The sequence below is a fragment of the Ammospiza nelsoni genome, chromosome 15 (assembly GCF_027579445.1).
Source record: "Ammospiza nelsoni isolate bAmmNel1 chromosome 15, bAmmNel1.pri, whole genome shotgun sequence".
NCBI lineage: Eukaryota > Metazoa > Chordata > Aves > Passeriformes > Passerellidae > Ammospiza > Ammospiza nelsoni.
The window spans coordinates 7,545,510-7,562,125 of record NC_080647.1 but is presented as its reverse complement, the minus strand read 5'-3'; the positions used below and the strand labels follow the sequence as shown (position 1 = coordinate 7,562,125).

General features: G+C 46.1%; 1 protein-coding gene across 1 annotated transcript; it reads right to left on the bottom strand.

Annotated features, from left to right (window-relative positions):
• Positions 1–4,684: 4,684 nt before the first annotated feature.
• Positions 4,685–14,434, bottom strand: RAP2C (RAP2C, member of RAS oncogene family). The gene is made up of 3 exons (XM_059482662.1): positions 13,963–14,434; positions 11,912–12,231; positions 4,685–7,161 (listed from the first exon to the last, which is right to left on the bottom strand). The coding sequence occupies exons 1-2, from the start codon at positions 14,233–14,235 to the stop codon at positions 11,953–11,955; spliced, it is 552 nt and encodes a 183-aa protein (XP_059338645.1). The 5' UTR covers positions 14,236–14,434; the 3' UTR covers positions 4,685–7,161; positions 11,912–11,952.
• Between the last annotated feature and the right edge of the window lie 2,182 nt (positions 14,435–16,616).

Here is a 16,616-nt window from a genome sequence, read left to right as displayed (position 1 = left end):
TGACACCCAGAGCACTTTATCTCATTTCTGATATGCCAGTTGCACTGTTGTTGGCACAGCTATATAAAAAGCACTCTGTGATGTTTAATTCAAACAGGTCACTTCAAAGACATGAGAAAGCAATTTATGCAGCAAGAGAAAGCCTCTTAAATGTATTGACTCAAAGGGGCACTGGTGCCTCCAAGGACCTGGGCATTGCACAGCATTCAGTGATTTCCAGCAGGAGAGGGGCACCTCCCCACACCTGTGAGCAGTGCACAGCACTGGGCTGGTACCTTTATTTTTTGCTGTCCTTTATTTTTTCACACATTGCTGGGCCGCTTGCTGAGCATCAGGAAGGATCCTACAGCCAATGGCCTCATGTGAGGAAGCTGCCAAATGGAGTCTGCAGTACCAGGTGAATCCTAGTGGGAAGGACAGAGTTCTAAGGAACTGTACTGCTTATTTTCATGGCAGATGTGGTTTTCTTCTGGCTCAAGACAAATGGCTCTGGTTGAGTAAGCCTTGATTGCACCTAGACAAAGAAATGCACATGTTCTCCAGGTACCTCCTGGCCAATGGATCAGATCCATTCCACCACATGGATCTTCATCCTGGATTTTATTAACACTTCCTTCCCAGGTAGCCCCTCTACCCCCACTCCTTTTTTTCCTTTTATTCTTTCCCAAAAGACCCTCATCACACTTCAGTCCTACCAGGGCACACCAGTTTCCAGGAATACAGCTCACAGCAGAGGGGAAGGGTGTCAAAGCCACTCTTCACAGCAGGCAGAGGAGAACAGAGCAGCATCCACCTGAAGCTGGGAGCTTGGTACTTTTGTAGTGATCAAAGGTGATCCCCACTCCATGGCTTCTCTTCCAGGGCCTTCTGGCAGGTGGTGGCAGCTACAAGACAGACACATTTCCAAAACCAGGAAACATTCCTACATTGTGACTGTCCCAGGGTCTCAGGGGTACATTCACAAAACCTTTCAGATTATTAAAGTGGGCCCCAAGAGGGAGCCATTTGGATGATCCTGTGCTGACAACTACTTCAGAGACAGCTGAAAGGAAAGGAATACAGCTGGACACCCAAGCACTTCTAACCACAGCCTGATAATGGGCAGGCCCTGCAGCTAAAATCTTTCTTCTAACCTATTAAAACATCTGCATTACTGAGATTAGACCCAGAGCATTTGGCAAGGCTGTGCTAATTCCTGGAACAACAAATGGAAAATAATGACAAGATCAGTAATGTGACTGCGGTCCCTGCAAGGGACTTCAGAGCCCCCACATGACAGCCCAACACACAGAGGCAGGAGCTGCACTCACCTCACACACCCCTTCCTCCAGCAGAGAGGATATATATTCCAATATCATCTTAGAAAATCCCTCACCACCCCACAGAGCTGCAACTTACATGGGCTCTGTGAGCAGCTTTCTCTCTTTTCCAACATAGATCAGCTTTCTGAAAATTCAGTTAAATTCTTCTTGTTTTCCCACAGAAGCCAAGCTGTTAGAGTTTACAAAATCATTATTAATTTGAAGAAAAGGGTTATAAGATCTGTCCCAGCAGTAGGATGAATCCCAAGCTGACAACTGCTCATCTTATCTTGCCAGCTCCCAAAAAGACAAGTAGCCCTTCAGAAACGTCACACACAGCAAGTGTATTTTCTCTTTTCTGGGCTGACCAAATAATTTAAACATTATGTCAAGGTAGATTTTCTAAGGACATTAAACTGTATGAACTAGTCAGCCTAGAGACAGGAGAAAAACAATTTCTGGAAAAGCCAGAAATTTCCCAGAAAACTGATTGTTTGCTTTACTGAGTTACACTTACAAACCAATTAAAGCTTTTAGTAGAAGCATGAGCCTTAAGACAGAACAAGTTACATTGTAGTCTCACAAATGTATGAAATATGAATCCTTTTCATAAGTCTGAGAATTTTTCAACTTTGTAATTTAAGCTGTAGTCCACTTACTTATTTACATGCAAGAAGTCCAATTTCAAAATTATTCGACAATGCTGGTGCATCTGATTCCAAGCAAGTCCAAGCACCTCCACATCTCTGACACGCCCTTGCCCATATGCCCCCAGGAGGGAAGTGCCACAGTTATGATTTTTCTTCCCAGGAAAACAACTGAGGTCACCCCACAACTGGCAGTGTCACTGAGTCTCAAATCCCACACAAGCCTGATCATTGGAAATGTGCTCAGGAAGAAGGCACTGCTAAGAGAGCTCACAGCACACTCAGACTGAACCAGCAGAACACCAAGGAGCACAGAAATGCCTCATACCAAACAAGCACTAAAATCTCCCTGTGAGTGAATATTTCACAGCTTCCTACAACATGAGAGACTCTTTCCCATCAATTATTTCAGTTACTGCTCCAGAGCCTTGGGAGGGACTTGAAGAAAACTCTTTTGAAGGAGAGCACCAGCAGCAAGGAAGCTGATTCCATACTAAATGCATTGTTTGCACAGAGAACAAGTTTCATCCCCCACAATCCTGCCATCAGCAGGGTCACTGCCAGCCCAGCTCAGCGCTGCCCTCAGCAGCACCAGCACCCTGCTGCCAGCAGGACATCACCCCTGCACCGAGCTCAGAGCCCTCCTTCTCTGCCCCTCACAGCTGCATGGGGCAGGCAGAGATAAAAGGGGCTATGTAAAACACCCCAAACCCACATTATTTCACTTTCAGAGAGCAGAACATCAGGCCACGTCATCTCCTGACAGAGCGCCCGCAGCGCCGGGAGCCGCTCGCGTTTCCTCAGAGAGCTGTGAGTCACCAGCCAGGGCTGCTGCCTTCCAGCACAGATAACTCACAGGTCACTGTGTACTGCTCTGGAACCCAGATCTCATTTTAATTAAGGCTAGACACTTCCACCTAGCTCCACACTGTAATTACAGCCCAGCCTCCCGGGGCAGATGCCAGCGTGCAGCTCCACACGAGGTGTGGCCGGAGCTCACCCTCTGCCCTGGCAGGGTCTCTGTGCCAGTGTGGGGTTCCTGTGGCTGTGGGGTTCCTGTGGCTCAGTTCCTCCCTGCACACCCAGCCGGGCTGCAGGGCCCAGCTCTGCCCTGGGCAGACACAGTTACGTGTCACACGTGCTGGCTGAGGGAGCAGGGTGGGGACAGGCTGGTGCTGCAGTTGGCTCCTGCCCTCTGATGACATCCCGGTCCTCTGGCTGCACAGGACACTGCAGGCACCTGTAGAGCAAGACCTGGTAGACCAAAGAAAAAGCTGCCATGAAACACTACCTAACAGCCCCAAAACCAGACAGAGCAACATGACATTGCCACACCTTTTTAACAAAGGATGCTACACAAGCCTGTGCAGCAGCAACCAAGTTCATTCTCAGCACCAAAGACTTTTGAAAGATAATAGCTTAAATAACAATCTCATGTCCTTCCTTAAAATCCCCAACCCAGCCTGTATTACACTGTCACCTGGAAACAAACCAGTGGTGCAAATCACAGGGGTTTAACTCACATCACTTCCCAACCTAGAAGTAGAAATAGGAAGCAGCTTCCTTAGTCACACTGAGTGCCATAAGGAATTGGGAGTATTCTTGCTGTATTCTAAATTCTTTTAAACCACATGAGAAGTCAGACTCACACAGCAATGAACCCAAGAGTAACACCTCAAAGCAGACAGATCCTAAAGTGTCAGCTCCCACCCTCAGTGACACTAATGAGAACAGGGCATGCTTCACTCTCACATCTCAGCTAGCTTAGGGAAGCAGACATCTCACCCAAAATCACTTAGAAGCACAGCCTGCTCTTCTTTATCGTTTTCCTCTCAAGATGGAAACTACTTCTCTACTGCAGCAGAGGAAGTGTGAGCAGGAAGAGCAGCACAGAAACCTACCTACAAGATAAGGCTAATGCTGCTTCAGCTGGAGGAGGGGTGGTGAGCAGGCTACGTGGTTTTGCCTGCTGACACACTGCTGAGGACTGAAGGTACCAAGGTATCAACTTTTTCTCAACTTGAAATCACATTTTCCATTAATGCACAGCTTTAGTTACAAATGCAGTACCAAAGGTCAGTGCCAAGACTGTATGTCCTGAGGAAGATGCACTTTTTGTTACAGGGCCCAGATGACAATCATTGACTTGGCAAATTCAGGGCTTTTACTGAGCATTTAAGATAATTGTTATCAAATAGCTTTGGGCACTTTGGTTTTCTGGAAAAATCTTGTGCCTGTCCTGTGGCAGAGCTCCAGGAGCACTCACTCTGCCAGGGTGGTGGGAAGATGTCAGCTCTGGCTGGAGGGCAGCTACAGACACTGCAAGGTGATGTCAGGATTTGTGGCCATCTTCACACACATAAGGCCTGCATGGAAACAAGAAGGTTACAGACTCACACAAGACAAACACAGATTTCTTTTGACCAAAGTTCCACCACACTGGCCTGTGAGGGAGCTGCTCTGAACTGGCCCCCAGCTCAGGGAGTGCCTGGCTTGCACAGGAAGATGATGCACAGCCCTTGCTCCCCTTCTCTCCCCTCTGAGCTTTACACCCAGCTGGGGCACAGATGTACACCCTGCTCCCCCACACCAGGACTCACTCAAGACAATTCAGATGTGGTTACTGCATTTAGAATAAAACCAGGACCTCAAAAACAACCCACAAAATAAAAAGCAGCAGCAGCTTGTCAGTTCAGCCCACCCCAAAAGAAACTGAACACAGACTACTCACCCCAGTTTGGTAATACAGGTATCTATTTTATTAAAAAAGTTACAAACAGGTGGACTGTAGGGTTGTCTTACAAAATGACAAGAATGAATTCTACTGGAAAAAACTTTTTACAAAGCATTATAGGTAATTGTTCCATTTTTGCACTTGTTATTCCAGATTTCACCTATCACTGATAAAGATACAGTACATTAGATACAAGATGTTAGGTTACATTTTTATTTGTAGAGCCCTACTGCAGTGATTTGAACAACTCCTAAACAGATGCCATAGTAAAGACAATACATATTGCATTTATTATTAGCCTCTTACTCTAATAAGCAACTTCACATGCAAACTATTGAGGAAGCCTAAATAAACTTTTGGTCCCTTTTTCCCCCCAAAGTGTGCTGAAGAAACCATCTCTCATTTTCCCAGTCCTGTCACTCTAAGCTAGTTCAAGTTTAAGGTTTTTTTTCATTTGTTTGTCTTTTTGTGGTTTTTTTTTTCTTTTTTTCTTTTTTTGCTGAGGTCAATGAAAATGAACACTGCTTTGAAAACTACCCATAGGAATGAACCACTGATCAATATCAACCAACTTTTTCCTTCTTAGACAAAGGAAAACTAGGATCTTTATGAATTACTTCCATATCCTATTACTTCCTTACAACCTACCAAAATGATCAACAACCATCACTTAAAAAAAAGTCTAGCTTGAATACAAGGTTTGGTTTAATTCTGATATTAAAGTGCAAACCTAAGTATTAGCCTCAGCCTGTTTATAAAGTTTGTACAAAAAGGAAAAAAAAATTTCAAGTAACCCCACAGAAAAAGACTCAGGTGTTTTAATAACCAGGCAGAAATCCTGTCCTCTTCTTTCCAGGATTCAAATTCAACACTGAATGTAGACACAATCTTTATTTCTGCTAATATTGTCAAGTCAGCCTGCATTATTACCAATAAAACACATTAATATTGAGATACTGTACCGGTGATCTTTTATTGTTTTAAATGCCATCATCCACAATACAATTTGTGAGTTTTCAACTGCTTAACCTCATATATCCATCACTGCTTTTACTGGAGCTTTTCTCATAGATATTTAACTATTACAGGGAAAGAATGTACATTTCTAGAAGCATGTTCAAATGACTAAAGCTGGGCTCCTAAAAACCTAGAACTTTGGTGCAGTAGGTGAGCTGCAGTTATTAAATTTCTGCAAAAAAAAATTACACATTTTAAACCACTGCTAGAAAAAGCTCTCATGTATGCAACACGTTAATAGAGGTGAACAAAAAGATTTCGTCTGTTCTTTGTACATTTTCATTCTGCTCTTTATACCTGTGTTATTGTTAAAATTTTCAAGTATTCAGAGAAAATGTTGATCAGGTAAACAATAAGGAAGGCAATGGCTGTTTAAAGCACGCTTGCAGTTAGTATCACTGAAACCTGGTGCTTTTCCCCTTGTTACACCAACTTGTCTCTAATATTAAACTTGTTTATTGGGGAAAAAAAACCAAACTAAAAAGCAATTTGTGACAGTGCAAGAAAAATTTTAACAAATATTGCTTTAAAATATTATTCAGAAAGACAAATATTAGAAACTATAAAATGTAAAGTGATCTTATTTGCATTAGATTTACATATGCAGAGGTCTACTAGATGTCTCTTACTGTGCCAGGCAAAGCTGAGCTGACAGAGTAGGCATAGAGCCCATTTTGAAGGATACATTATCCCTTTTCAAAGGCATAGAGAAGCAATTTGTAAACAAACAAGTTTAGAAACTCAGTAGAAGGAAAAGTGTGCTGCTGTTTTTCAATGCTACAATTGTCATTTTCAATTAAGAAACCCGAGATTGCCAGAAACATCAGCTGGAGACTTTCTATGCCATTCCAAGTAATCCCTACTGTCAAACCACACCAGTTCCAAACACATTGTCACAGCTGCATTTGCCAAGAAAAGGGATACTACATCCATACAGGGTGCCTTCAGTATCTTTCCATGACACTGTCACACGTAAACAAAAAGTTTCAAAGAATGACCAACTACATTGTAGGAGAAAACCTTGCAAATAGAAATAAGCACTGATGCGAGGTAATATACAGAAGTAACCATTTGTTTAAGGCTCAACTTATTCTCCATTAAAACTCTCTTCTTTTAAAAGGCATTGAGTAGGTAATACTGAGTTTAAGTATTTAATAAATACAAATTCAGAATTGATTAAAGAAATCAATTAAAATATTAAAAATGAACTCTTGCATATTAGCCATTATATGAACTTAGAAAGCTATAAAAGGACTGATAGATAAAGAACAGATTTTAAAACTTATGGTAAACATGCTAAGCATTCTGATTAAGGTGTGTGGATCCTGGAGGCCACCAACCTTATGCACTTAGATGTATGGCAATGTGCTGTAATAGAGACAGGTTTACCAAGGCTCAGCTCTGCAACCTGGGCTGAAAGTTCTCCAAAGCAGCATCTGTGCAAGTTTCCTCTGAGTTTTATCTGCAATTTAAACAAACAAACAAAAAAAACCTAATGAAAGCCAGATTCAATACATATCCAAAGTGAACAGGGCTCCTCCCCAGCCTGGAATGGCCAGTTTCCATCCTGAGCTCCAAAGCACTGTTTTCCACAGCAGCATTCCCAAATGCTCCACTAACTCTGGTAATACAAGAGGCAAGCAGGCAACAACCTATTGCTATTCACTCTCTAACAGCTGCTGCTCTGGGATAGGAAATTGCACCTAAAGATCTGAAAAAGCCAGGAAATTTAAGTTCTTGTGTACAGATGCACCAATGCAGGACCCAGTGTATGTGTAATACCCACTAACACACAGCAAGGGCCTTAGCACAAGTTCTGGGAACAGGCAGATGAGCCAGCTAAGTCAGTTTTGACACCTGTGTTCTCAGCAATCAGACCCTCTAAATGACTCCAAAAAAAGCCCCTTAGCATTCAGACAGCCTCAGCAGGGACAGAGCTGTACACCACCATCCTCAATCAAGTACACCAACATGTTATCAATGTGATCAAACCATCTTTGCATTTTAGATAACTTGCTTGTAACTCCCAGGATTTATATGCAGAGATATCCTAGAAGTCTCAGGTGAAGCTTAAAGTCTGTAGAAACCTGTCATATGCATGTGCATGTACTTCACTCTAGCTTTGTGATCTATGACTTTTCAGGGATTTTGAAGAGACTTCTCAATTCTTCAATTTCTCCAAATGAGTCAGGACCTTGTGTTTCCTACTGCACCATTTCTTTCCAGCTGTTGGTTTGCTCTCAGCTAACAGCCTGCCACCTCAGAGTGCTCTGACATGGCCAGGGCTCCCCTTCTTGCCTAACAACTGGTCAGCACTCAGGAGCAGCACTGCTGCCCTGACAGGAGCCAACAGTCAGGTTTTTCTTGCTGGTTTGTAGTTTTCCAACTAACAGCAATTCTCTCTCAATCTGGGAGATCACTCCCACCCCACACACTGTTGCTGGTGCACAAGTTTCAGACAGAGTCCCTGCAGTGTCAGAAGCAGCAAACCAACCTTTAGTTTCTAATGGGGATGGATTAGACCTGCCTAATAGATTTTTTTATCTTTGCTTAGAGCACAGAAGAGGCAAATCATTTACAGTGTAGCTCCTCATCCTATCAGAGTTAGATCCACCCCAAAAACTTCATCTAAACCCAGCAAAGAATTGCTGGGAATAGTAAGAACAGAAAAATGAATGAATGGTGTTTTCATCCACATGCCCTTCAGCATCCCTGCATTTGCAGGTTAGGGACATCCCAGTTCAGATTTGTCACCTTTCCATTTGTGTTTAATTACTAAAATTAACACTACAGGATACCTCATCTGGCTTCATTTGCCTGTGATATTTTATACCACTCTCTATTCTGTGAGCAGGCAGGAGAGAAGGGGAAGTTAGACAATATAGTATCATAAATGTGTCTGTGCACAGCCACACAGACCAGAACAGAGTACAATTTCAGTTTTTGTTCCAAGAGTATTCCTCTTCCTTCAGCCTTGCTCATACCAGTTACTCATGAACACAGGGGACAGAAACCAGAATCAGTCTTTCATCCCAACCTTTAAGGTGTTACCAATCCTATTAGTATCAGAAAGACTTCAGTGCACAAGCACTCTACCAGGTACCATACTTCACAGAAGACTCAAAATACAAAACAGTGTTATACTGAAAACTCAAGGAGCAAGGAACACAAAGCAGGTTCTGGAATTCTCCCATCTCTGAATACAAGAGCAAAACCACAGAAGACCACTGCAGAAACACAAAAGAGGAGGTGGGAAACAGGATGTGAGAATAACACACATTTTTAAAAGGAACTAAGGGTTATCCTGACTAGGCAGTTATGTTCCATCCTCCATCTCAGCCAAGGCAGCTGACTGGAACAACAGTTTAGCAAGTGTTTCTCAAAAGTGTCATGAAAGAACCTACACATCACAGCTGACAGACAGGCAGAAGTATCAGCACCACAAAGGGCTCAGGGTGAGTGGTACCTGAGAGTTAAAACTGACACTGGAACAGCCTCAGGCAAAGCTAGGCTCAGAAAATAAACCCAGCCCAGCCCTCTGGTGCCCTCCTGGCACCAGAACTGCAGGAACACAAACTCTTGTATGTACTGCTCTGTGAGCTGACACACCCAAAACTCCTCCTGGACACAGCCAGGTTGCAGAACTCAGAGATGATGATGATGATGATCCCAGGACACAGCTGTAGTTGAAACCCACAGATTTTCTTTCAGACAGGTGGTTCTACCTCAGTTGCAATTTACCTAGGAGGGGTCACTCCTAAAGCAGAGGTCTGACAGGTAGCAATTGTTTTCTGGATCACAGATAAGCAGGATTACAAAGCTGATTAGAGCTATCACCAGACATCATCAGCACCTCTCCTACCAGAGCACATCAGACAGAAATTATCAAGCAGCAAAGGCTTATGATAAAGTTAATGAGATCCTACATCTACTCAAAGAACAAGGATAGAGTGGGAGCCAGGAAAGGAAAGTACCCCAAAAGTGTTAGCCTGAAATGAAATATACAGAGCATGAAGCCTGTGAAAATCCAGAATGAGTAATAAAAGTTCCAGACGTGGTGAGAACTGGAGTGAAGAGGAAATGGATCAGGAAGGAAAGACTTGTTTGGCACAGGTGATGAGACTACACCAGGCAGAGACAGCAGCCCCCAGAAGCAAGGAAGCAGTTTGCTGCTAAAGGCTTGGGGTGATTGTCCAAGCCAGGCAAAAGGAAGGAGAGGAAATCTCTATCACAAAAGCTTAGATCCCCTGTCTCAAGACCTCACAAAGACGTAAGAATACAGATGTTTCTTCTGAAGGAAGAACATGTTTAGGAAGCCACCAAATCTAGGTAAAAGTTATCATTCAAAGGAATAACATGTGGCCCTGCCCCTTATTCCATTTCACCTTTAAGATTAAATGTGCTTAGTGCTAAATCCAGAAACAGACAAGTTACAAAGCCTTCCTAAGAAGCAATCAATTCCAGAACTCTAAATTTCAAGGATGAAAGGCCTGAATTTGTCAGAGTTTAAGACAGTAACCTGCAAAAAAAAAACCATTAGTAACCCAGGGGATTGCCATATCCTTTGGTATGATACTTCTAGTCCACATAATCTTGTTTGTGAAGCTGCCTTAGAAATAGCTGCAACATTGCATTACTATACACAATTCAGGATATTACCCCTGCAGCACTCAATTTTAAAAAAAGGCAGTAATTTCTTAGATTAATTTCTTCCTAGAACTCCATGGACTCTGTGATTAATGTACAATGAAAGACTTTATTTGTATTTTCCTCTGCTCCAAAACAAGCTCACTCACCTTTCAACAAGCAAATCTCAAACTCACACCTCTTACACAGTGACAGCAGCCCTTCCTAATTTCACAGAACTGGAGATAAAAACATCATGTATTATCTGTAGCATGACAGTGCTAGGGCCAGGAGCACCTAAAATTTGATATTTACAAAGCACTTGATAACAATCTCAAAGAGAAGCTTTGAGACTTCACTCTGACCTTGCATTCAAGATTAAAGAGGATACATGGTCCAAAGCTTCCAGTAATAACCTATTTTCCCCTCTTGTCACTCAGACACAAAAAGCTCCTTTGAGTTAAGCAAGTTACTACCATGGCAGTGGAGTGAGCCTCCAGCAGTGCAGCTGTCAGGAGGGGCAGTTCCTTCCCCTGAGTTTCCACATCCTCCCTCATTCCTGCACTTGCTCTCAGAGATCACGAGTTGTTTGTGAAGGTCCAACAGACAACTGCAGGTCTGAGGGCCCAGCTGGCTGCACCCAGAGCACACCAAGGGTGCTTTGCAGGCACATGGATCTGAGCCAGAGGTGAAACAAGACCTGCAACAGCTACAGGGGAAACAGGAGTGGGGAGGGTTCAGAATCGCCCCATGGGAATGCACACTGGGGAGGGACAGACCTGTGCAAAGTGAGGAGGAAAAAGGTGATGAAAAAGACCAAACATGTGAAAGGCCAAAGGCAGCTGTCCTGGAGGGAAAAAAATGAAAATTTAAACCAACACCTGACACAGGGGAAGGCTTACAGAGAGCCCTCTGAACACTGGACTCTCATCACACCTCTTGTGAGTCACTGGGAAAGGAGTTGTGCATTGGGAAGCCATTTTACAGTGTGCTCTCTGCTCTGGAGATTTGAGATGAAGAGCACTTGGTGCACGCCCTTGACTATTACATGTGGGCTTTGAGCCACTTCTCACCACTCAGGGTGGTTCTCTTGCAAGAGAAACTTATCCCACTGATAAGGCAGAAGGTACTGTCAGTTTCTGTACTACAGAACTTTATTTCTTTAAAACAAGCTCAAAGTCTTCTCAGCAAAACTACTGGGAAACTTGGTCACAATAATCCCATTGAACTCCAAGGTAACTCCCATTACTAGAAAATAATTCAGATACCAGCTACAAGAACAAACCCACTGCAACATCACAAAGCACTTATGCAGAATAACACAGCATCAAATACAGCACTGACAGTCAAAATAGGTGCAGATGAGATCATTCACTTTGTGTCATTGTAAAATTACTGCAAGCAAATGCAGCATTCCCTGACTAACCCTGCTGAGGTAACACAAGAAGTCCATTTGACTCAACCATATGCACAAGTTCCCATCTCTTTTGGAGGAAGGCTGCCTCAACTTCAGACTCCCTGTCCCTTTATCTCTTACTGAAACACCACGTTTAGGCACCTCAGTTAGTTATGACTATTCCACCAACCTGCTCTGTATGGCCATGGTTGAGGTTTTTCATAATCTCTCTCACTGGACGATGCAAGTTGTACAACATTGATCTTGTTTTTCAGGCAGGGAGGCATAGTTCATTTGCCTGACGATCTCAGCAAACAGTTCATCCACCATCGTTTTGCTCTTGGCTGACGTCTCCATGAAGGGACAGCCCCACTCCTGAGCCAGGGCTCTGCCTTCTGCAGACGGGACTTCCCTCTCCGACTCCAGATCCACTTTATTCCCCACCAGGATCAGAGGAACTTTCTCGTATCTCTTCACCCGGACAATCTGGTCCCTCATGGGCTTGATGTCCTGGTCAGACAATCCAGCTGGTTAGTACATGCAAGGGATACATGGAACTGCTACACAGAACACATTTAATAACCCTCACGGGCAGCTGAACGTTAAAAATACATCAGAAGACTTTTTAAACTCATAGGCACGCAAATCTAGAATTCAGAGAAAATTTACTACCTACCACTAAGTTACTTCTTCTTTTCTATAAAAGCATGCACACTTCAGAGAATTTACATGCCTTAACAAACAGAAAGTGACTGCTGTGCTCTCAGTCTCAGCCAGAGCAGGACACGGCACTGCTGCTCTGAAGGCAGGTTTCATTTTTCTGAAGAAGTTGTCTCAAGTCTAAGGACCTGTAACCCTAGCAGGGGCATGCCATTACACAACCATTTAGGAAGTTTGCGCTTAGTTTACAGCTTGAGAAAGCCATCAATTTAAATAAAGCCTTCTCATTCTGGAATGCTTAGAATAATTCATTGTGAACACATTTAATCACATGTAAGTAACCAAATTAGATGTTGTAAAGAGATTTTATTACCTAGAGATGCATTTATTCAAGCCTGAGCCGACACGGGGCGTTTACACTTGAAAGTCTGAGTCAGCCTCCTCTGCCCCCTGAGTGTTTTAAGTTGCTATCAGTACTACAAATTCTTGCATAGTTCTGAGACAAAGCAATCCCAGCGTTTGAAGTTACCACTGTGCAAAGAACTGCAGAGAGGTTTACACCTACAGCCTTCAGAGCAAACACTACAGACAGACGGGAATAATTAAATAATAACAAGGTGGATTACTGCACATCCATTCCTCAAATAATGAGGGCTCGCTGGAACCCAAAAATCCGTGAAAATGAGAGCAGAAGCATCCCAATATCCCAATGCCACTGCTGTTGTTTTCCAAAGATAAGCGTGCCTTCAGCTTGCACAGGGTTGTTTCGAGGCCTCTGCTGAGATAAGGTTTAGCCTTCAGCAGAAGCAAACAGTGGGGGTGTGCAAGGTCTTGCCAAGCAGCTGGAACACACCCAGCTCAGCAGCCCAGCCAAGGCAGGAGCTGCAAATCCCCGCGCTGCACGGAGCGCTGCTATACTCACTTATTGCCCAAAAACAAAGCCCCGCTTCTACAGGCAGCTTAGACCACTACTAGCTGAGACATTTCCTTTTTTTTTTTTTTTTTTGGAGAGTTTTAATAGTAGAAATCAAATCCAGATCCACAAATGATCGTGTATAGCTAGCTCTCCTCTCCAGTACTCCACCTACGCTGTGAGAGCATGGAGCTCGTGCTGGACAGGAATATATTTTGGGGGCAGGGAGCGGAAAATAGCAGCTCACTTAACAAGTCACAACTGCAGAACAATGAGACTCTCTTTAAGAGCAACTGCAGAAACATGCCTTTTAGGAAGGAGAGGGGGTTGGAAGGGGAAGTCTCGGGTTTAATATCGAGTGATTTCTTCACAAAGGGGGATTGCCAAGAGATTTCTGTTGGGGAAGTGGGAGCTAGTCATTGTTCTCCAGCTCTGCGTGGGATTTAACAATGGTGGCACCCTGATAAGTACCTGCAAAGCAAGCAGTTTTCCATCAGGAAGCAGGGCTGGTAAACGCGCTTCCAAGCCGGGCATTTACACTTTTGGCCCTGGGCAGATAAAGCGCTTTCCACGCACACGTGGCTACCCCTAAAACTTCCTCCTCGGCCCAGCGCCTTCCCCGGGGCAGGGCCGGCCCCGGCCGAGGACGGGAGCCCGGGCGACGTTACCTGGAAGGACTGCTGGTTCACCAGGCTGTAGACGAGGATGAATCCCTGCCCGTTCTTGATGTAGAGGTCGCGCATGGAGGCGAACTGCTCGGTGCCCGCCGTGTCCAGGATCTCCAGCACCGAGGGGGACGAGTCCACCTCGATCTCCTTGCGGTAGAAGTCCTCAATGGTGGGGTCGTACTTCTCGATGAAGGTCCCGGTGACGAACTGCACCGTCAGGGCGGACTTCCCCACCCCCCCGCTGCCCAGCACCACCACCTTGTACTCCCGCATCGGGCCCCGCTCGCCGCTCCCCGCCGGGCCCGGGCCTAGGGCAGGCGGCACCGCGGCCCTCGCATAGCCCCGGCCCGCCTCAGGTGAAGGGCGAGGCCCCACTGCTCCCGCGCCGTCCTGGGGGGAGCGAGATCCCCGTCAGCGCCCGGCGCGGCCCCGGCCCCGCTGCGCTCCTTCACCGCCGCGCTCCCGCCATCGCCGCCTCGGCCGCGGGACCCGCCCGCCAGGGCCACCCCCACCCGGAAGGGTTTTGCTGAGGCACCGGAGGCGGCCCCGCCCCGTCGTCACCGCTCACTTCCGGCGTGCTGCGTCACGGCCTGGCCCAGCTGCGCCCGGGGGGGCAGGTTTGAGTGTGGCACCGAGGCACCCGTGCTGTGGTGGGGGACAGGTTTGAGTGTGGCACCGAGGCACCCGCTCTGTGGCGGGGGACGGATTTGGGTGAGGCACCGAGGCACGGTCCCTGCCCGGCCCCTCAACATGGCAGCTCTGTTATGGCGGCCGCAGCCCCTCAGAGGGCTGCTCTGTGAGCGCCGCGTTGTCCCTCCACGAGCTCCTGCTCGACACTCGGTAACTTGAACGAACTTGAACAAACTCCATAACAAACTCCTCTCAGCCCCCTGCGGGAAGAGACCTGCGGGGGAGGGGTCCTGGGCTGTGACACTGGCGGGTGTCCGGAGTGGGACACCGGCTTCGCGGTTCTTCATCCCTGGCAGCCCGCTGGGCTGGGGACAAAGAGGGTCACCAAGTTCATCACAGGAATAGGGCACCTCCAATATGAGGAAAGGCTGGGAGAATTTGCATTGTTCAGCCTGGAGATGAGAAAGCTTCGGTGTGACCTAATTGCCCCTTCCAGTGCCTGAAGGGAATTTACAGGATAGACAGAGAGGGGCTGTTCACAAATACATGTAGTGACAGGAAAGGGGGAATGAATGGGTTTAGACTGAGAGTGCAGGTTTAGATTCCATATTAGGAACAAAATCTTTACTGTCGGGGTGGTGAGGCCCTAGCACAGGCTGTGCAGAGAAGCTGCCCCAATCCCTGGAGCGTCCAAGGCCATCCATGGCAGGGCTGAAACCAGATCGCCTTCAAGGTCCTTCCCAACCCGAACCACTCCGGGATTCTGTGAAAGTTGTTACCTCTATCTGCAAGATTCCTCCTGTGCCTTTACACTCCCACAGCTGCCCAAGCCTCCCTGCCCGGCTGCCCCACGCTTTTCCCCGTTCCGTGAAAATCCCCCCAGAAACGGCCGGAGATTCCCGGCTGGGCCGGGCTGGGCTCGGGGAGCTGGGCTGGGCTCGGGGAGCTGGGCTGGGCTGGGCTCGGAGTCCCACGGCAGTGCTGACAGCAGGTGTCAGCACGGCACCAGAGCCATCCCCGCTTCCCCGCCAGCGAAACTCCCTCTTGTTAAGAGGAAGCAACTAAAAAGAATCAACGTCTGTTTTCTCTCTAAAATAAAAATCCTCCCGTCGCTTCAGATCCAACTCGATGATTCCCACCCGTAGAGAAGGTCCCCTCCAATATAACCACGTTTGTTTCTGCTGTTGCCTGCGGACTGCAGAATTTCAGCAGGCACGTGTGAGGTGCTGGATTTGTCCCTATGCCCGTTGCATCACCTGTTTGATTGCAAGTCCAGGGCAGACACAGCTGCCGCGGTGTGTCCATCCCGGGCTTCCAGCAGCCATGGAGAGGTGCCTGGTCAAGGCTAAAACCATCCAAAAGGTACTGAGGACGTGACTCTGCTTGTGGCTGTTTTCACAAACAGCTTTATTTTTTTCACTTTCTTTCCATAAAGAGAACATGTCCATTATGGGAAAAGGTCAATGAGTATTTTTATCCTCCAGAACAAATCTTACTTAAGTTACACCAAATTTGATTCACTCTTCTTTATTACATGTAAGTAAAAAGCCCTCTCCTTCCTTCACTGTTGCCTCCAGAATTGTTGTCAAGTGAATTGCTGGCAGGAGGCAGACGTGCCTGGATGGAAGATTTTCATGTGGCTGGTGAATCAGCTCGAAAATGCAAAAAGGTGAGCATTAAAACAGGCTGCCTCCTACTTTAACCCCATTAGAAATCACGAGTTGTTGCAAAGTACCTTAATGCACTCAGGGTGCTGGGGATAAAGGAAAGCCGCAGTTGCTCCCAGAGGAGCTTCCCATCTAATTTTAACCATGACACAATCGGCGACAGTGACAAATGGGGGGAGGGAGAGAAGGGGCAAGGGAGGATGAGGGTGACAATAATAAGATTACACGGTCACTTAGGTTCATTATGTGCACGTCTTTGTGGCACTGCTGGTCCATTATGTGTGTGATGGGTGGAGGAATGGCTGCGGGAGAGGAAGGGGCAAAGAGCACAGTGGGAGAAAAGCCAAATATATTTTT